The 21,372-nt window shown below is 45.6% G+C and overlaps 1 protein-coding gene across 1 annotated transcript; it reads left to right on the forward strand.

Annotated features, from left to right (window-relative positions):
• The first annotated feature begins 17,083 nt into the window (after positions 1 to 17,083).
• Positions 17,084 to 20,723, forward strand: LOC124461043 (nucleolin-like). The gene is made up of 2 exons (XM_047012634.1): positions 17,084 to 17,554; positions 20,547 to 20,723. Exons 1-2 carry the CDS (start codon positions 17,084 to 17,086, stop codon positions 20,721 to 20,723), a joined length of 648 nt encoding a protein of 215 aa, XP_046868590.1.
• Positions 20,724 to 21,372: the final 649 nt, after the last annotated feature.

The following is a 21,372-nucleotide window of genomic DNA, read 5'->3' on the forward strand; positions in this document are numbered from 1 at the left end:
TGCAGAATTCCAAATGCGTCTTCCAGATCGTTCAGCCATTTCTTCACGTCATATGCGTTATCCGCTGAAAATCGAGCCACCATGCTCTCAATGACACTCACGTCACTGACTTGCTGCCTCGGTGCTTGGAATTCGTCAATCCCCTGCTGCAGTTTGAAGATTTGATGCTGTAGCTGTAGCAACTCATGTTGTTTCTGCAGCGTCACCAGTTGCTCATCCAGGCTGGGGGAGGCGGAAGTGGCCGGTGTTGGCAGCAGTTGGCCCAACATGGGCGAGTATGGCAGCCGTTGGCCCAGCAGGGGCGGATGCGGCAGCAGCGGGCCAAGCAGGAGCGAGTGTGGCGGCAGTTGGCCCAGCAGCGGCGGGCCCGGCAGGGGCAAGTATGTCAGCAGTTGGCCCAGCAGCGGCGGGACCGGCAGGGGCGAGTATGTCGGCAGTTGGCACAGCGGCTCTCGGTACTGCAGCGGTAGTCACAGCAGTGGGTGCACCAGCAGCGGTGGGCGTGGAGGCGGCCGTTCTAGATGTGGAACGTGTGGCCTGCCGTGTCCCGAAATATTTATCTTTTCGGGTGGTCATCCCACTTCTGAGTTGTAAACACCTAATTATTGAGTAAAAAAGATAATGATTAATTGGTATTTTCCGGATTTAATCTTGGTTTTCTGCGCAGAGACAACTTGTTCGTTGCGTCGCCGGAAGAGAAGAGAGACGCCGTCTCGCCGCCTATCGAGGCCTTATCGCTAACAATCGATACTTAGTACTAACAATCGATACTTAGTACTAACAATCGATACTTATTACTAACAATCGATACTTATCACTAACAATCGATACTACAATACTGGTTTCGGTATATGCATGAGCATTTAACAGACTCTGTAAATAATTGGAATCTTACGCAATATTAAATATCATGTTAATAGCTCAGAAAATAACCAGAGGGACGGGGCTAACTTTGACCGCGTCAAAGTTTGTATACCCTTGCAAGTTTTTTGGTAACTCTTTCCTTTTCAAAGTGGAAAAACGTTTTATCTAAAAAGGCTAATGTTTGCGAAAGAATGGCCAACAATCTTAGCATAGGAAATAACGAAGATATTGATCAAAGTCACTGTTTTCCACCGATCGTTCCTATGGGAGCTATGTGATATAGTAACCCGATATTTATCAAATTCGGCACAGTCATTAACAGATATACTAAACTAACAAATATTTAATTTGAAAGCAATCGCGTCAAAAGTAACGAAGTTATTGACAAAAGTCACTGTTTTCGACCGATCGTTCCTATGGGAGTGATTTGGTCTAACAGTGGACTGTACCTTGAAATTAAGTTGGATAACTTCACTTTGTATTTCTTCGCTACTGAATCAGTTGAGTGCCAATTTATTACTAAACCAAAGAGAAAAAGCGCTGTCGCAGCAGCGCACAAATATGTGTGTGTGTACAATGCTTATGTGTGTGTCGATTCTTACAACTACATCTGACTTATCGATATCGACCGCTCGAACCAATTGATCCTTGCCTGGGTAGGCTTCGAGAACCAGCGCCAGATGCCAGTGAGCTGGTGGGGTGTTCGATTCCTTTACAAGCACCACATCTCCCACTGCTATATTTGGTGTTGTAGTGGTCCACTTTGGACGCTGTTGCAATGTGGTAAGATACTCCTGGTGCCATTGCTTCCAGAAACCTTGCATCATAGATTGGATACTTTGCCAGTACCCAAGTCGGCCCACGGGGATGTGGCCTAAGTCTGCCTCTGGTATAGTTGTGAGAGGCCTGCCGATCAACAAATGTGCTGGCGACAAATAATTGATATCTGTGTCCGAGTTGTAGCACAAGGGTCGTGAGTTGACCACCGCACTGACTTGTGCAAGTAGAGTTCGCATCTGCTCGTAGGTGAGAGTAGATTACCCAATGACTCGGCGAATATGCAGCTTTACCCATCTGACTGCAGATTCCCATTTTCCTCCCCAATGAGGAGCATGTGGTGGAATGAATACCCCTTGAATGCCATCATTCGCCAGAGCATTCCTAACCTTTTCGATGTGTGGTTGAGATGCCAGCAGCTTCTGCATTTCATCAAGAGAGCGTTTGGCTCCAATGAAATTCGTTCCGTTGTCGCTATAGATTTTGTTGAACTTGCCACGCAAAGAGACGAAACGTCTTAGCGCGGCCAAGAATGAGTCGGTGCTCAAGTCCGTTACAAGTTCCAGAAGGATTGCCGATGTGACCAGACAAACAAATAGGCATATGTAGCCCTTACCAATGCGCGGTTTGCGCCCCTTTCCATCCTTAAGAAGGATTGGACCAGCATAGTCACATCCAGTGTTTACAAATAAAAGTGCCTGAGTGACACGAATGCTGGGTAGATCAGCCATCCTTTGTTGTGATGTATGATGCCGCTGTCGAAAACAAGCCAAACAGTCGTGTGTGACTTTCCTTATCAAGTTCCTTGCGCCAAATATCCAGAATGTTTGACGTACCATAACAAAGAGTGATGAGACGCCAGGGTGCAGGTTGACCCTGTGTTCGTATTCAAGTATCAGCTTGGTGATGCGATGAGATTTCGGTAGCAAAACTGGATGTTTCGCCTCTGTGGACAATTGCGAGTGGTGCAAGCGTCCTCAAACCCTGAGTAGTCCGTCCTTGTCGATCATTGGCGAGAGTTTAGCCAGCTGAGATCGACTTCGCAATGGTTTATTTGCGAGTAGCAATTGATAGTCATCCTGAAAGCAGGTTTGCGCGTGGCGCAAGCATACAATGCGTGCCGCGGTGATTTCCTCAAACGTAAGACAGTTTGAGCCCTTGTCCCCAAATGGACCCTTCGTGCACCGTAGAAAGCGAAGGACATAGCCAACCGTGTGAACGAGCGTCAACCATGAAGATACTCGTTGAACAAGATGATCAAGTGGATGATCAGGAGCTGCCTCTACTAATGCAGTCAGACAATTGCTTTTGACTTCCTTTTCTATGTTCTTTTCTGAAATATTCAAACAGACTTGTGAGTTGTTTAACCTTACCATAAACTGATCCGCATCACGTATCCATGACGGGCCATTCCACCATAACTGAAAGTCCTTTAGGTCTGCAGCCATGAGACCTCTGGATGCGCAATCAGCTGGATTTGATTTGGAGTCCACATGACGCCAATCATGCCTTGGAATGGTGTCCAGAATTTCCGAAGTTCGGTTCCCAACAAATGTCTTTAGTCGAGAGGGTGCGTATGATAGCCAATAGAGAACGATTGTGGAATCGCACCATGCAAAAACCGTGACCTTTTGATGTCGAAGTGCCGCCTTTATCGAACGTATGAGTTGACTTAGGAGAAGTGCCGCGCAAAGCTCTAGGCGCGGCAGAGATTGCTGCTTTAGCGGAGCCACCCTAGACTTCGCAGCCATAATCGATGTAGAAATCGAGCCATCCTTGTTGATTACTCTGCTGTACACTACAGCAGCGTATGCCTTCGTAGATGCATCGGAGAATCCATGCAATTCAATGTTGTCGGTGTCGTTGACAACCAACCGGGGTATTTGATCTGCTCGCCATTTGAGCCAAGTATCCGCTAGTTGCTTAGGGAGTTTGTCATCCCATCCCAAATCGAGAAGCCATAATTGTTGAAAGAGTATTTTGAATTGGACCACAATTGGTGCCAGAAGCCCAAGTGGATCGAAGATCCGCGAGACATCCGATAAAACTTGTCGTTTTGTACAATCGACATTTCCTTTTAGACCAACATTATAAGACAATGTATCAAGACCAGGTTGCCAGTAAAGTCCAAGAACCTTGACTGGAGATGATTGTATAGAATCAGTTCCTTCTGTTGGTATGCGAGGTGTGTTTGATACCCATTTCCCAAGCTCCAAATTAGCACAGGACATAAGTTGAATAAGTTCCTTTCGATTTTGTATCAGTTCCTCCTCACTGTTTGACCCAGTGAGCACATCGTCGACATAAAAATCCTCTTGTAAGATTTTTGCAGCATTCGGGAATTCCTTCTGATGATCAGTAGCCAGTTGCTCTAACACCCTAACAGCCAGGAATGGTGCACATGAGGTGCCATAAGTGACGGTGCATAGTTGAAAGTGTTTGATTGGATCCGATGGCCTTTCTCTCCAGACAATTCTCTGGAAGTCGCGGTGTTTGTCGTTCACCCAAATCTGCCGAAACATCTTGACTATGTCGGCTGAGAATACAAATTTATACATCCGAAAGCGCAAGCAGACAGCAAATAGATCGCGTTGAATGCTAGGCCCTGTAAAGAGATAATCGTATAGTGATTTGCCTTTGGTGTCGCAAAATGATCCGTCGAAAACTACTCTCAGCTTCCGACCCAAAACGAATGATGTGGTAGATAAAACCGTTGTGCATTATTGACTTCATCTGGTGGCAGTTCGCGCATATGTCCCAAATCGAAGTATTCCCTCATAAAGTTGACATATTTTGCTCTTAGATTTGCATCTTGTAGTAGGCGTCGTTCCACCGATTGGAAACGATTAAGAGCTCTTTGTAGAGTATCCCCAAATTCAGGATTAGTGACCTTGAATGGAAGTTCCACGATGTACTTCCCCTTTTCATCTCGAGTGTGCGTAGCGAGAAAGTGTTTCTCCACCTGCTCATCATCAGGTTCCAATTTGGTTGTGGAACCTCTAGCTCCCAAAACCTCTGGAGCGAAGCGTTAACATCAATGTATGATGTCAAAGCGAAAGCGTTGTTAGCTTGGGGCATCGTTATAGAGCTGATGACCCATCCGAAAATCGATGATATTGCAATGAGTTTGCCCGTATTGTCGTACAACTTTTTCCCTGTGATTGTAGACCAAACGTGTTCACCGCCCAAAAGAACGTCAATTGGAGCGCTTGTGGTGAATTCCGAGTCAGCGAGTTGAAGATCGCTAAAGACATCAAGTGCCGATGCGTCAATGTTTTGCCTTTCCAGTGTTGATGTGATTTTGCCAAGAACATGAGCCTGTACCGTTAAGTGATTGTTTGAATACTTTGACTTTATCTGAAGCGTGCTGCTTCCCCTTGTGATGTCAGCCTGAACCGAAGAGATTCCTGTGACCAAAATGGATGATGCCGACCGTGGCAATCCAAGTGCTTGTATGCATCGTTCTGATACATATGAAACTTCCGACCCAGTATCTAGTAAGATACGACATGTAATGTAGTCTCCATTTACCTTTTGAACATAACCGTTGCAGTAGGCAATATGCTTCGATTTAAACCTTTTCCTGTTTTCAATTTCGCAGAGCTTTGTGAACAAACCGTCGCGGGTGCACTCCCATTATGAGCCACTAGACTTGTTGTAGACAAATCGTGATGAGAAGCGTTTGGACTGCGCTGATTCTTCCTTTTTCCTTGTTGCAAGTTCCTTAAAGCCATTGAGTTACCTGGATCATGGATCAGAGAATGGTGCTTACCTTTACAATATTTGCATGAGAATGATGATGGACAGTTTTTGACCATATGCCCTGATTTCAGGCAATTATAACATAAAGCCTTTTCCCTGATGAACATACGACGTTCTGCAAGTGTTAAATCCATGAATTGTTGACAGCCATACAACTTATGATCCGTCGCCTGACATTTGGTGCAGCTGCCAGCTTGAACTGCAACCATCGAATGTGTGACCCGTTTTGTGTGTGTGATTTGCGCCGGCATTTTGCCTCCAAACGCAATCTCCCGTTTGCTGAGCTCTAATTCCTCACAACGATCATCTAAGAACTTGAAGAATTCCTCCAGTGTGGGCGCCTCGTTGCCCATGCTGCGCTCAATCCACCTGCGCCGTGTATCAGCGTCAAGCTTTTCCAATACCAGATATTGTATCCAGCAGTCCCGTCCTGTATGATTGATCGCATCGAGACCGCGAACAATCTCATTTGTGCCATCTGATACCTTGCGTAAGATGGACACATCAATTTTGTTTGTCGTTGGTAGACCCATAAATTTCTCCAAAAATGAGTTCACAATATGGCGTGGCCTATTGTATCTTTCCTTAAGCGTTCCCAAGCAGTGTTGTAAGCCGTGTCAGTTATCGCCAGGTGCCGCACCAAGTTGGCAGCATCATCGACGAGCAGTGTTTTTAAATGATGAAACTTTTGAGTGTTGGTTAACTCCCTTTTGTTGTGTATCGTGCTCTCATAGATATCTTGAAAAGCTGGCCACTCTGTGTAGAGTCCAGCGAACCGTTTTATTTGAATTTTTGGCAATTCGCCGGCATGCACAAATGCCGTCGTGCCGTTTCCCGAAGTCGAACCCGAAGCAGCCACCTCATTGCGAGCGGGCATCGACAAGTTTGAACTGCTCTGCGTCATGTGGACTCCAAATCAAATCCAGCTGATTGCGCATCCAGAGGTCAGTTCCTTCTGTTGGTATGCGAGGTGTGTTTGATACCCATTTCCCAAGCTCCAAATTAGCACAGGACATAAGTTGAATAAGTTCCTTTCGATTTCGTATCAGTTCCTCCTCACTGTTTGACCCAGTGACCACATCGTCGACATAAAAATCCTCTTGTAAGATTTTTGCAGCATTCGGGAATTCCTTCTGATGATCAGTAGCCAGTTGCTCTAATACCCTAACAGCCAGGAATGGTGCACTTGAGGTGCCATAAGTGACGGTGCATAGTTGAAAGTGTTTGATTGGATCCGATGGCCTTTCTCTCCAGACAATTCTCTGGAAGTCGCGGTGTTTGTCGTTCACCCAAATCTGCCGAAACATCTTGACTATGTCGGCTGAGAATACAAATTTATACATCCGAAAGCGCAAGCAGACAGCAAATAGATCGCGTTGAATGCTAGGCCCTGTAAAGAGATAATCGTTTAGTGATTTGCCTTTGGTGTCGCAAAATGATCCGTCGAAAACTACTCTCAGCTTCCGACCCAAAACGAATGATGTGGTAGATAAAACCGTTGTGCATTATTGACTTCATCTGGTGGCAGTTCGCGCATATGTCCCAAATCGAAGTATTCCCTCATAAAGTTGACATATTTTGCTCTTAGATTTGCATCTTGTAGTAGGCGTCGTTCCACCGATTGGAAACGATTAAGAGCTCTTTGTAGAGTATCCTCAAATTCAGGATTAGTGACCTTGAATGGAAGTTCCACGATGTACTTCCCCTTTTCATCTCGAGTGTGCGTAGCGAGAAAGTGTTTCTCCACCTGCTCATCATCAGGTTCCAATTTGGTTGTGGAACCTCTAGCTCCCAAAACCTCTGGAGCGAAGCGTTAACATCAATGTATGATGTCAAAGCGAAAGCGTTGTTAGCTTGGGGCATCGTTATAGAGCTGATGACCCATCCGAAAATCGATGATATTGCAATGAGTTTGCCCGTATTGTCGTACAACTTTTTCCCTGTGATTGTAGACCAAACGTGTTCACCGCCCAAAAGAACGTCAATTGGAGCGCTTGTGGTGAATTCCGAGTCAGCGAGTTGAAGATCGCTAAAGACATCAAGTGCCGATGCGTCAATGTTTTGCCTTTCCAGTGTTGATGTGATTTTGCCAAGAACATGAGCCTGTACCGTTAAGTGATTGTTTGAATACCTTGACTTTATCTGAAGCGTGCTGCTTCCCCTTGTGGTGTCAGCCTGAACCGAAGAGATTCCGGTGACCAAAATGGATGATGCCGACCGTGGCAATCCAAGTGCTTGTATGCATCGTTCTGATACATATGAAACTTCCGACCCAGTATCTAGTAAGATACGACATGTAATGTAGTCTCCATTTACCTTTTGAACATAACCGTTGCAGTAGGCAATATGCTTCGATTTAAACCTTTTCCTGTTTTCAATTTCGCAGAGCTTTGTGAACAAACCGTCGCGGGTGCACTCCCATTATGAGCCACTAGACTTGTTGTAGACAAATCGTGATGAGAAGCGTTTGGACTGCGCTGATTCTCCCTTTTTCCTTGTTGCAAGTTCCTTAAAGCCATTGAGTTACCTGGATCATGGATCAGAGAATGGTGCTTACCTTTACAATATTTGCATGAGAATGATGATGGACAGTTTTTGACCATATGCCCTGATTTCAGGCAATTATAACATAAAGCCTTTTCCCTGATGAACATACGACGTTCTGCAAGTGTTAAATCCATGAATTGTTGACAGCCATACAACTTATGATCCGTCGCCTGACATTTGGTGCAGCTGCCAGCTTGAACTGCAACCATCGAATGTGTGACTCGTTTTGTGTGTGTGATTTGCGCCGGCATTTTGCCTCCAAACGCAATCTCCCGTTTGCTGAGCTCTAATTCCTCACAACGATCATCTAAGAACTTGAAGAATTCCTCCAGTGTGGGCGCCTCGTTGCCCATGCTGCGCTCAATCCACCTGCGCCGTGTATCAGCGTCAAGCTTTTCCAATACCAGATATTGTATCCAGCAGTCCCGTCCTGTATGATTGATCGCATCGAGACCGCGAACAATCTCATTTGTGCCATCTGATACCTTGCGTAAGATGGACACATCAATTTTGTTTGTCGTTGGTAGACCCATTGTGAGGAACATTATATACACAAGAATAATGTCCCACACAACAAACAAGCTACAACAAACAAGATACAAACAGCCAGATACAAACGCAGCCAAGACACAAACCAAAATATAAGAGTGAGATCGGATGTGAATGATCAAATAAACAAGGCCAGCCGAACATTGCCGATCGAACCCCACGCAACCGCTGACGATTTCGTACAAGCGGGAAGATGCGTGGGAGACATAATGCGATAAGTTCGGTCGTATAAGAGCCAATACAAGAGGCCGGCCGAATATTGCCGATCGAACCCCACGCAACCGCTGGCGATTTTCGTACAAGCGGGAAGATGCGTGGGAGACATAATGCGATAAGTTCGGTCGTATCAGAGCCAATGCGAGAGGCCGGTCGAACATGGCCGATCGGACCCCACGCAACCGCTGGCGATTTCGTACAAGCGGGAAGATGCGTGGGAAACATAATACGATAAGTTCGGTCGTATAAGAGTAATTGGAACCCGGCTTGACTGCATAATTGCACACAAAAGGGGGCATTGGCCTACTTATGCAAATTAAGAGCACAGAGAGGCAAATATGAGTGCATGCATTAGAATACGCTGAATAAATGTACATGCATGTCACACGTACACTATGCGTGAGGGAGAGTATCGATGACCAATAGCGTACTCTCTGCCTACGTCACGCTCATGAGAATGAAAGCAGTTAGATTGCGAGCAGCCAAAATCTGGTGAGCGAGAGAAAATGAAAGTGAGGGCCAAGCAAGCCCATGAGACGGGTGCGGGGTATGCATGCTTGGTATGAAGCAATGATGGTTTATGGATGTGTGGGGGGAATATGCAAGCCGAAGGGGGAGGGATGAGCCATGGGGAAGCCCTCTATCTGATGGATGCGAGATGCGTATGAAAGTGTATTTGCATGGGGAATTAAATAATGCAATATATTAAGTTAATCAGGCTAATTATGTTTAAACGATAATTTTAGTTAATACAATTAGTATATATGTATATAAAAATCAATATTGAGCAAATATGGGTGAAATTGGGTATGACGAGTGGATCAAAGGGAGCGACGGGCGACGGCAGCGCTGGCAGAGAAAGCAGAGAGAGTCAACGGGATACGAAGGGCGGCCAATAGAAAGGCGACGCCAATGCGTGAAAGTGATGGAAGCACGTAGATACAAGGGAGCTAGACAAGGACAAGGGAGTAAATGGGCGCTCAGCCACAAAGAAAGTGGACATATGCGCAAAGGATTTACGGGACTTTCACCACGCATAGCAACAAGTGGATGCGTGGGTGAAAGCAGAGGGCCGATGGAAATGTACCAGCTGTATAGCGGTACTACACCAAGATATTCCTGAGGCCGTGGGAATTGCCTATATAAAGGCAACGCCCATCAAGCAGAGGCATCAAGTCATCAAGTCGTGATCAAGTAACAAGTAATTAAGGCCTTACGAGTAACCTTAAGAACTTATCAAGGAAACAAAAGGAGCAGAGGAAAAACAAGGAACTATACAGGCCTTACGAGTAACCTGTACAGTTTATTTCGACAGCAACAAATCCTTAAATAAGGATAGTAAGCACCGCACCCAAGCTAGAGTGAGTTGGAGAGAGCCAAGCATTTCCAGGAGTATCCAAAGTCAGTGGTAGGCACGAGGATATATCCTACTGCCGGAAATTCCAGGATCTATATATCCTGACGATCACCAATTACTGAGGAACATCCTGCTTCGTGATAGTCGCTACGGGATGTATCCCAGAACCTAAAAGCGAAAGCCATCTCAACAAACAATAGCGAAAGGGGTGCAGAGGTGTGGAGCACCAACCAAGCGCAGGATACAGGCCGAGACAACGACCCGCAACGGTTGCAGGAGCAAAAGGAAGGCAAGAAGGGACGACGAGGGATTGCGAAGTGATTCGACAACGCTGTCCAAGCCCAGACCTACCGTAGAGAAACTCGTCATAACCAATCAAGCCCATAAAACGATCGCAAATAAACGTATTATAAAAACCAAATCAATAAACAAAGCTGTTCTGATTTCACCGGGGCACAAAATAAATTTTGTTGTGCCGAACCTAGCCCACGAGATATTTTAAATATCCCGAAGGACGAGAAAGGATCGTTACAACTGGCGCCCAACGTGCTATACTGGTGAAATTTAGAAAAAAAAAAATACAGTTTATAAATCAGAAAAAGATCAAAAATGGGAAAAGGATGGATTTACCACATGAAGAAGGAGGATTTGGTACAGACAGGCCAAAGGATCGGGATCGAGATAACCGGCACAGTGGAGGAAATGAGGAAACAGCTAGGCGAGTGGGTAGAAAGGAATGAAACGGATCCAGACTGGAAGGAGGAAATAAATAGATTGGAAACAAAGTACTCGAAAAATATAAAAATGAAAACAATAGCAAGCACATCAAAAACATGCGAAAGTGAGGCTGAGGAATTCCAAAAAATAAACATCGCCACACTAGCAATCCCACCATATTTACCACCAAGATGGGGAAGCGAAGGAGCCCTAGATAATGCAGAGACAAAGAGGGACATAAGGAGACAAACAATAGACCCCAAGAAAACGGCACCACATACAACAAACAAGACCACCGAATACGCCAAGGTGGCAAAACAAGTGAGGGAGTGGACATTCAGGTTTGACGGCAATTCCAGACCACTAGAGTTCATAGAACAGATCGAGTGGTCAGCAGACATGTATGGCATCGAACTGGACATGATCCCGAGAGCGATGCCAGAGCTGCTGAAAGATAGGGCACTCAAATGGTACGTCGCAAACAATAAGCAGTGGCGAACATGGAAGGAATTTGTTGAGGGCTTCAAGAAATATTTCTTGCCGAAAGGATTCTTCAACAAATTGGCTGATCAAGTGAAAAATCGCAAGCAAAACAGAAACGAGTACTTCAAGGACTATATGGTGGATATGCAAACATTGATGAGACCCCTAAAAATACCAGAGTACCAACAATTGGAGGTCATATTGGAAAATTGCACTCCAGATCTAAAAATATTCGTTCGGCCGCACAGGGTCAGAGATCTAGACGAGCTGATGCAGTTGGCAGAAGAACACGAGATGCTCGAACAAGAGCGATTCGAGTTCCATCGCGAAAACAATGCTCAAAGAACACATAACAACCAATCAAACCACAGAGGTGGAAATACTCACGGGCCACCAGTCACACAGTGCCGAAGATGCCAGGACAACAGCATGGAGAATCATTCGAGAGCAAACCAAGAAAACAAGAACGTCCGAGACGGAAAAGTACTGAACCCGAATCAGGCGTGCCGCAGATGCGGGGGAGCCGGACACTGGGCCAGGGAATGCAACAATCAGAGACTCAATTTCTGCTGGCAGTGTGGAAAAGTGGGCAAAAGGACGAAAGAATGTTGTTGGAGCTCGGGAAACGAAAGGCGGTTCCAGCCTATCAGGGGCGAGCAGGGACCCAGCCAACAAGCTCCTCACCACTAATAGGCCAACTAGTAGAAGAAGAGGATCAATTGTCAGCGATTATCGAAGTAGCAGGAATACAGATGAAAGCGACAATTGACTCCGGAGCCACGAGTAGCTTTATCAGCAAGCAGATATTGGAAACAGTGAGGAATAAGGGAAAATGGGAGAACACACACAAACAGGTATACATGGCAGACGGAAAAGTGCGAGACATTGAAGAGCAATGGACAGGATGCGTGAGATTCGGACACAAGGAAATCCACATGCCATTTCTGGTCATGCCAGAAGGAATGGATGCGCTAATATTGGGGTGGAATTTCCTCCGGATTATGAACACAGAAATATCGTGTGGTGGCCACAAAGTGCGAATACCGACAATGAGGCGAATACAGGGCAGGCGCGTAGAAAGAATATCCATCATGGTCACTCAGAAGAGTGACCAGCAAGAAATACAAAGCTTTCTGAGTCAGGAATTGAAGGAATTAGAGAAAGTTAAGGGACTGTCAAAGGTGGGAATACATCGCATAACGATGAAGGACGATATCCCAATAAAACAAAGGTATTACCCGAAAAACCCGAAAATACAAGGAGAAATCAATGCAAAGGTCGACGAACTGTTGACAATGGGATGCATAGAACCATCGCAAAGCCCATATAGCTCACCCATAGTGATGGTGAGAAAGAACAGACAGGCAAATGGAGATTATGCGTAGATTTTAGACAGATTAACGCAAAATCTATAAAGGATGCATACCCAATGCCACGCATCGATTACATCTTGAATCAACTACGCGAAGCAAAATTCATAAGCAGTTTAGATCTGAAGGACGGATACTGGCAGATTCCGTTAGAGGAGAAAAGTAGACCAATGACGGCATTCACAGTCCCAGGGAAGGGGTTATTCCAATGGAAAGTAATGCCATTCGGTTTACACTCAGCATCAGCAACTTTCCAACGCGCGCTGGACCAAGTCATTGGCCCAGAAATGATACCAAACGCATTCGCATACCAAGATGACATTGTGATAGTGAGCAAAACAATCGAAGAACACATGAACCATCTACAAGAAGTGTTCAGGAGATTGAAGGAAGCAAACTTGAGAATTAATGCCGAGAAGTGCCAATTCTTTAGAAAAGAGCTAAAATTTCTAGGCCACTTGGTGACAGAAAACGGTATTGCAACGGACCCAGAAAAGGTGGCCGCAATAGCCCAATTAGAACCACCAACTTGCACAAAGGAATTACGCCAGTACTTAGGAGTGGCATCTTGGTACAGCCAACAAGCTCCTCACCACTAATAGGCCAACTAGTAGAAGAAGAGGATCAATTGTCAGCGATTATCGAAGTAGCAGGAATACAGATGAAAGCGACAATTGACTCCGGAGCCACGAGTAGCTTTATCAGCAAGCAGATATTGGAAACAGTGAGGAATAAGGGAAAATGGGAGAACACACACAAACAGGTATACATGGCAGACGGAAAAGTGCGAGACATTGAAGAGCAATGGACAGGATGCGTGAGATTCGGACACAAGGAAATCCACATGCCATTTCTGGTCATGCCAGAAGGAATGGATGCGCTAATATTGGGGTGGAATTTCCTCCGGATTATGAACACAGAAATATCGTGTGGTGGCCACAAAGTGCGAATACCGACAATGAGGCGAATACAGGGCAGGCGCGAAGAAAGAATATCCATCATGGTCACTCAGAAGAGTGACCAGCAAGAATACAAAGCTTTCTGAGTCAGGAATTGAAGGAATTAGAGAAAGTTAAGGGACTGTCAAAGGTGGGAATACATCGCATAACGATGAAGGACGATATCCAATAAAACAAAGGTATTACCCGAAAAACCCGAAAATACAAGGAGAAATCAATGCAAAGGTCGACGAACTGTTGACAATGGATGCATAGAACCATCGCAAAGCCCATATAGCTCACCCATAGTGATGGTGAGAAAGAAACAGACAGGCAAATGGAGATTATGCGTAGATTTTAGACAGATTAACGCAAAATCTATAAAGGATGCATACCCAATGCCACGCATCGATTACATCTTGAATCAACTACGCGAAGCAAAATTCATAAGCAGTTTAGATCTGAAGGACGGATACTGGCAGATTCCGTTAGAGGAGAAAAGTAGACCAATGACGGCATTCACAGTCCAGGGAAGGGGTTATTCCAATGGAAAGTAATGCCATTCGGTTTACACTCAGCATCAGCAACTTTCCAACGCGCGCTGGACCAAGTCATTGGCCCAGAAATGATACCAAACGCATTCGCATACCAAGATGACATTGTGATAGTGAGCAAAACAATCGAAGAACACATGAACCATCTACAAGAAGTGTTCAGGAGATTGAAGGAAGCAAACTTGAGAATTAATGCCGAGAAGTGCCAATTCTTTAGAAAAGAGCTAAAATTTCTAGGCCACTTGGTGACAGAAAACGGTATTGCAACGGACCCAGAAAAGGTGGCCGCAATAGCCCAATTAGAACCACCAACTTGCACAAAGGAATTACGCCAGTACTTAGGAGTGGCATCTTGGTACAGACGGTTCGTACCAGGTTTTGCAGCACTAACACACCCATTGAACGAACTACTAAAGAAGAGAACAAAGTGGCACTGGAGCGAGGAGCATCAGGCAGCATTCGATGCCGTAAAGGAAAGGCTGACTAGTGGCCCAGTATTGGCATGTCCAGACTTCACAAAAACGTTTGTGCTCCAGACGGATGCGAGTAACATGGGATTAGGAGCCATATTGGTACAAAACACTGAGGATGGAGAGAGAGTGCTATCATACCTGTCAAGAGAATTAAACCCAGCGGAAAAGAACTATTCGGCAACAGAAAAGGAATGCCTAGCGATAGTATGGGCAATACGCAAACTAAAACCATACCTTGAAGGATACCGATTTAAAGTGGTAACAGATCACATGGCGTTGAAGTGGTTGAACAGCATAGAAAGCCCTACGGGCCGTATAGCCAGATGGGCACTGGAACTGCAACAATACGATTTCGAAATAGCATACAGAAAGGGAAAATTAAACATTGTCGCAGACGCTTTGTCAAGGCAACCAATGGAAGGATGCAGAAGAATAATAGATAATGGTGCCAGATTAAGACAAGCAAACAACGAGTGTGGGTGGATTCAAGACATAATGGGAAAAATAAAACAACAACCACAGAAATATCCGGATTACATTATAGAAAATAGTCAGGTTTACAGGAACATTCCACACAGAGCAGGCCAAGAAGAAGTGGTAGCTTGGAAACTATGTGTGCCAAAAACACTACGTAACCAAGTAATGGCCGAAAACCACACGGCAACAACAGCAGGGCATACAGGGAGCAGGCGAACTACTGCCAGGACCGCAGCAAGATATTACTGGCCAGGAATGCAACGAGATATCAGGAAATTCGTGGGAAAGTGCACAACGTGTCAGCAATATAAACCCAGCCAACAGCAGGCAGCGGGAAAGATGCTAACACAAATACCGGAAGAACCATGGTCTACAGTATGCGCTGACTTTGTAGGACCGTTGCCAAGATCGAAACACGGAAATTCGATGCTACTAGTAATCATTGACAGATTTTCGAAATGGACAGAACTGATACCGATGCGGAAGGCAACGGCAGAAAGTCTAGTTAAGGCCTTTCGAGAGAGGATACTATCTCGATTCGGAGCTCCAAAAATGGTGATAACGGACAATGGAGTTCAATTCACTAGCAGGATATTCAAAAAATGTTAGAAGAATGGGGATGCCAACACCAACTGACAGCACCGTACACGCCACAAGAAAATCCAACCGAAAGAGCAAATAGAACAGTAAAAACAATGATTGCTCAGTTTACGGGGGAAAATCAACGCAACTGGATGAAAGTTGGCCAGAAATAACTCTAGCAGTGAATACAAGCCAATCAGAGGCAACAGGATTCACGCCAGCGTATGTAATACAGGGGCGTGAACCAAGAATGCCGGGTGCACTATACGATAATGTCACGATAGCACAGGGAAGCAAACGATACCACCAGAAGCGAAGGCAAAACAAATGCAAGAGCTGTTCGAACTAATACGGCGAAATCTGGAAACGGCTGCACAGGATCAGGCACGCCATTACAATCTGGGACGAAGAGAATGGAGACCAGTGATTGGAACCACAGTATGGGCAAAAGAACACCATCTTTCGAATGCGGCCGAAGGATTTGCAGCAAAATTGGCACCAAGATTTGGAGGTCCTTATGAAGTGACAGGATTTTTGTCTCCAGTTATATGTAAATTACGGCACAAAGAAACAGGAAAAACCAGGCAAGCACATATCAGCCAGATGAAAGAGCAAATAAGTGAACAGACAGATGTCAATAAAATAGATGAACAATGAGTATGGACGAATCTGATGACATGGCAGCGAGAAATCTGCACAGACCGGCCGGCTGGGCAGAAATCTCAAAAACATGACACAGAGCCAAAAATCTCACAGTGCATCAAAATCGTACAAAATCACGTAACAAAAAAAAAAAAAAAACGAATCACAAAGTGCTAAATAAGAACAAGCAGAACAGCAAAGTCACAAACCGCATACCGGAACAAGATAAATATATGCGGACATCATATACATACAGTCAGGCAAATATGCATGAGCAAATAGAAAATAGCAAAAAAAAAAAACAAGGATAAACAAAAAAAAAAAAAACGATCACACAATCAAAGAGAGCCAAAACCTACACATGCGCACGATAGTACACATGTAATAGTATGAGTGCACAAAGAGAAAACAAAAGGAAAGAGAGGGGAACACACATACACATGCGCATAAGAGTGAGCATGTAATCGTGCAGCATCGGGACATACACACACATGCGCGCGTTAATACATTAGTATTAGTGGAGCATTGCAGGAGCATTAGAATATTCGGCATCGATAGTTAAAATAGAGAATCCAAAGTTTTGAATAACGGTAAAAATTGACAAATATCAAAGATGCGAGGTTTCCTGCATGCAGAAATCCTAAGCAAGAGTCACTCAAAGCTTAACACTCGGAGAGTAATCAACAAAAAAAAAAGGAATAATCATGAACGCATTCAATGCAAATTTTGGCCAGGATGAAGGCGTAGCTCGACGAGGTGCGGCACCGCGGCCAATATGGAACGCGGTGACTGGCATCGGTCCGATGAGGAGTCCGACGACGATGAGCCGGATATGATGGATCCGGAAATCGCCGCCTCATCGGACGAGGAGAACGATGAGGACGTAGAGGACAGTGGCTACGGGTCAGAAGAGAGTGAGGCAGAGTCGGTGGTGAATCCGGGCCACCAGGAGGAGGAAGAAGACGACGAGATGTGGAGAGAGCTGGACGAGGCGGTAGCCATGATGGAGAACGAAGTGGCGGATGAAGAAAGCAGCGAGCGAAATAGCCCAGATGTGTATGCGCCGTGGGATCAGGAAGAAATACCTGAGCCACCGGCACAAGCATGGGAGCCAGCACGGCCGCCGACGCCGTTTCGTATGGTGGACTACATGTCCGAAGCCAGCGAATCGGAGGAGGAGGCCGTGGCTGGTGTGGGCGAGGCTGAAGGAGTGGCCAGCCAAACACCGGAAAATGTCGAAAATGTGGTGCCAGGCGACGCATGTTGGCAACACATGTGGGTGTGCCAACAAATAGAAAACCTAAGAGCGGCAGACAGGGCACGGCAGGAGGCGGAACGATTTACCCAGGCCAGGGAACGGCTGGCGATGGCAATGCTACAACAACAGCAACAGCAGCAACAATGGCAGCAACAACAACAGCAACAACAACTGCAGCAGCAACAATTGCAGCAACAACAGCAACAATGGCAGCAACAACAACAGCAACAACAACTGCAGCAGCAACAACAACAGCAGCAACAACAACTGCAGCAGCAACAATTGCAGCAACAACAACAACAGCAGCAACAACAACAGCAGCAGCAACAACAGCATCAGCAACAGCAACAGCAGCAACGAATGCAACAGCAACAGCAACAGCAGCAACAATTGCAGCAACAACAACAACAGCAACAACAACAACAGCAGCAACAACAACAGCAGCAGCAACAACAGCAACAACAACAGCAGCAGCAGCAGCAACTGCAACAACAGCAGCAGCAACAGCAACAACAACAACATCAGCAGCAACAGCAACAACAGCAGCAACAGCAACAACAACACGAGATAGAATATCAAGAGTGCCCATGGGGGTGGCCAAGACCGGCACTAAATAGGCAAGTGTCCGCACCCATGGGGCACCACACCAGTACTCGGCCAATATTGGCCCGGCAGCTATCATGCCCAGTGCCGTACGGGCACGAAAGGTATGAGGCAGTGCCAGAAGAAGAATGGCCAGAAAGGGTGGTGGATGTTGTGGGCCAAATGGCCCAGCACGAAGGACCACGAGTAGTAAGATTAGTGTGGGTGGGTCAAACAAGGTATAGGATTAGGATAGCGCAGGGGGTAGTTCGGGTATATAGGGAAAGGAGGGTATAATAAGTAGGATAATTAGATGTAAGTAGGAAAAAAAGATGCGGAACGGGCCAAAAATAAAAAAAAAAACAACAATGAAAAGATGCCCTAATCCGCCAGCATTTAACGAAAAGATACTCAGTAATCGCCAACATTAGAAGATGCCAAATGGCCAATAAAAGATGCGAGCTGAGTCCAAAAGAAAAATATCCCCAAAAACAAGCAAAACACATGCAAAATAAAAAAAAAAAAAACTACAAAGGCAAAACATAAAAATGCACAAGTACGAAAATGAAAATACACACGCAGAAAACAAACACAACGAACACATGCAGAAAACAAACAAGGTACAAGGGACAGGGGAGGGCAAATCCCTCCCGAAGAAGGGGGGGAGTGTGAGGAACATTATATACACAAGAATAATGTCCCACACAACAAACAAGCTACAACAAACAAGATACAAACAGCCAGATACAAACGCAGCCAAGACACAAACCAAAATATAAGAGTGAGATCGGATGTGAATGATCAAATAAACAAGGCCAGCCGAACATTGCCGATCGAACCCCACGCAACCGCTGACGATTTCGTACAAGCGGGAAGATGCGTGGGAGACATAATGCGATAAGTTCGGTCGTATAAGAGCCAATACAAGAGGCCGGCCGAATATTGCCGATCGAACCCCACGCAACCGCTGGCGATTTTCGTACAAGCGGGAAGATGCGTGGAGACATAATGCGATAAGTTCGGTCGTATCAGAGCCAATGCGAGAGGCCGGTCGAACATGGCCGATCGGACCCCACGCAACCGCTGGCGATTTCGTACAAGCGGGAAGATGCGTGGGAAACATAATACGATAAGTTCGGTCGTATAAGAGTAATTGGAACCCGGCTTGACTGCATAATTGCACACAAAAGGGGGCATTGGCCTACTTATGCAAATTAAGAGCACAGAGAGGCAAATATGAGTGCATGCATTAGAATACGCTGAATAAATGTACATGCATGTCACACGTACACTATGCGTGAGGGAGAGTATCGATGACCAATAGCGTACTCTCTGCCTACGTCACGCTCATGAGAATGAAAGCAGTTAGATTGCGAGCAGCCAAAATCTGGTGAGCGAGAGAAAATGAAAGTGAGGGCCAAGCAAGCCCATGAGACGGGTGCGGGGTATGCATGCTTGGTATGAAGCAATGATGGTTTATGGATGTGTGGGGGAATATGCAAGCCGAAGGGGAGGGATGAGCCATGGGGAAGCCCTCTATCTGATGGATGCGAGATGCGTATGAAAGTGTATTTGCATGGGGAATTAAATAATGCAATATATTAAGTTAATCAGGCTAATTATGTTTAAACGATAATTTTAGTTAATACAAGTAGTATATATGTATATAAAAATCAATATTGAGCAAATATGGGTGAAATTGGGTATGACGAGTGGATCAAAGGGAGCGACGGGCGACGGCAGCGCTGGCAGAGAAAGCAGAGAGAGTCAACGGGATACGAAGGGCGGCCAATAGAAAGGCGACGCCAATGCGTGAAAGTGATGGAAGCACGTAGATACAAGGGAGCTAGACAAGGACAAGGGAGTAAATGGGCGCTCAGCCACAAAGAAAGTGGACATATGCGCAAAGGATTTACGGGACTTTCACCACGCATAGCAACAAGTGGATGCGTGGGTGAAAGCAGAGGGCCGATGGAAATGTACCAGCTGTATAGCGGTACTACACCAAGATATTCCTGAGGCCGTGGGAATTGCCTATATAAAGGCAACGCCCATCAAGCAGAGGCATCAAGTCATCAAGTCGTGATCAAGTAACAAGTAATTAAGGCCTTACGAGTAACCTTAAGAACTTATCAAGGAAACAAAAGGAGCAGAGGAAAAACAAGGAACTATACAGGCCTTACGAGTAACCTGTACAGTTTATTTCGACAGCAACAAATCCTTAAATAAGGATAGTAAGCACCGCACCCAAGCTAGAGTGAGTTGGAGAGAGGCCAAGCATTTCCAGGAGTATCCAAAGTCAGTGGTAGGCACGAGGATATATCCTACTGCCGGAAATTCCAGGATCTATATATCCTGACGATCACCAATTACTGAGGAACATCCTGCTTCGTGATAGTCGCTACGGGATGTATCCCAGAACCTAAAAGCGAAAGCCATCTCAACAAACAATAGCGAAAGGGGTGCAGAGGTGTGGAGCACCAACCAAGCGCAGGATACAGGCCGAGACAACGACCCGCAACGGTTGCAGGAGCAAAAGGAAGGCAAGAAGGGACGACGAGGGATTGCGAAGTGATTCGACAACGCTGTCCAAGCCCAGACCTACCGTAGAGAAACTCGTCATAACCAATCAAGCCCATAAAACGATCGCAAATAAACGTATTATAAAAACCAAATCAATAAACAAAGCTGTTCTGATTTCACCGGGGCACAAAATAAATTTTGTTGTGCCGAACCTAGCCCACGAGATATTTTAAATATCCCGAAGGACGAGAAAGGATCGTTACACCATAAATTTCTCCAAAAATGAGTTCACAATATGGCGTGGCCTATTGTATCTTTCCTTTAAGCGTTCCCCAGCAGTGTTGTAAGCCGTGTCAGTTATCGCCAGGTGCCGCACCAAGTTGGCAGCATCATCGACGAGCAGTGTTTTTAAATGATGAAACTTTTGAGTGTTGGTTAACTCCCTTTTGTTGTGTATCGTGCTCTCATAGATATCTTGAAAAGCTGGCCACTCTGTGTAGAGTCCAGCGAACCGTTTTATTTGAATTTTTGGCAATTCGCCGGCATGCACAAATGCCGTCGTGCCGTTTCCCGAAGTCGAACCCGAAGCAGCCACCTCATTGCGAGCGGGCATCGACAAGTTTGAACTGCTCTGGTTTGCAGCTAACTGTTCAAAGAGTTGTTGTTGTTGTTGCAGCAAATGAACGATGTCGTCGTTATAT

Source organism: Drosophila willistoni, unplaced genomic scaffold (genome assembly GCF_018902025.1).
Source record: "Drosophila willistoni isolate 14030-0811.24 unplaced genomic scaffold, UCI_dwil_1.1 Seg190, whole genome shotgun sequence".
In the NCBI taxonomy this organism is placed as follows: domain Eukaryota; kingdom Metazoa; phylum Arthropoda; class Insecta; order Diptera; family Drosophilidae; genus Drosophila; species Drosophila willistoni.

Excerpts from the sequence above, each read along its gene's own strand:
- LOC124461043 (XM_047012634.1), top strand. The coding sequence starts at position 17,084 with ATGGAACGCGGTGACTGGCATCGGTCCGATGAGGAGTCCGACGACGAT. Across the intron at positions 17,555-20,546 it reads CGGAAAATGTCGAAAATGTG|TCGCTACGGGATGTATCCCA; the intron begins GTGCCAGGCGAC and ends GCTTCGTGATAG.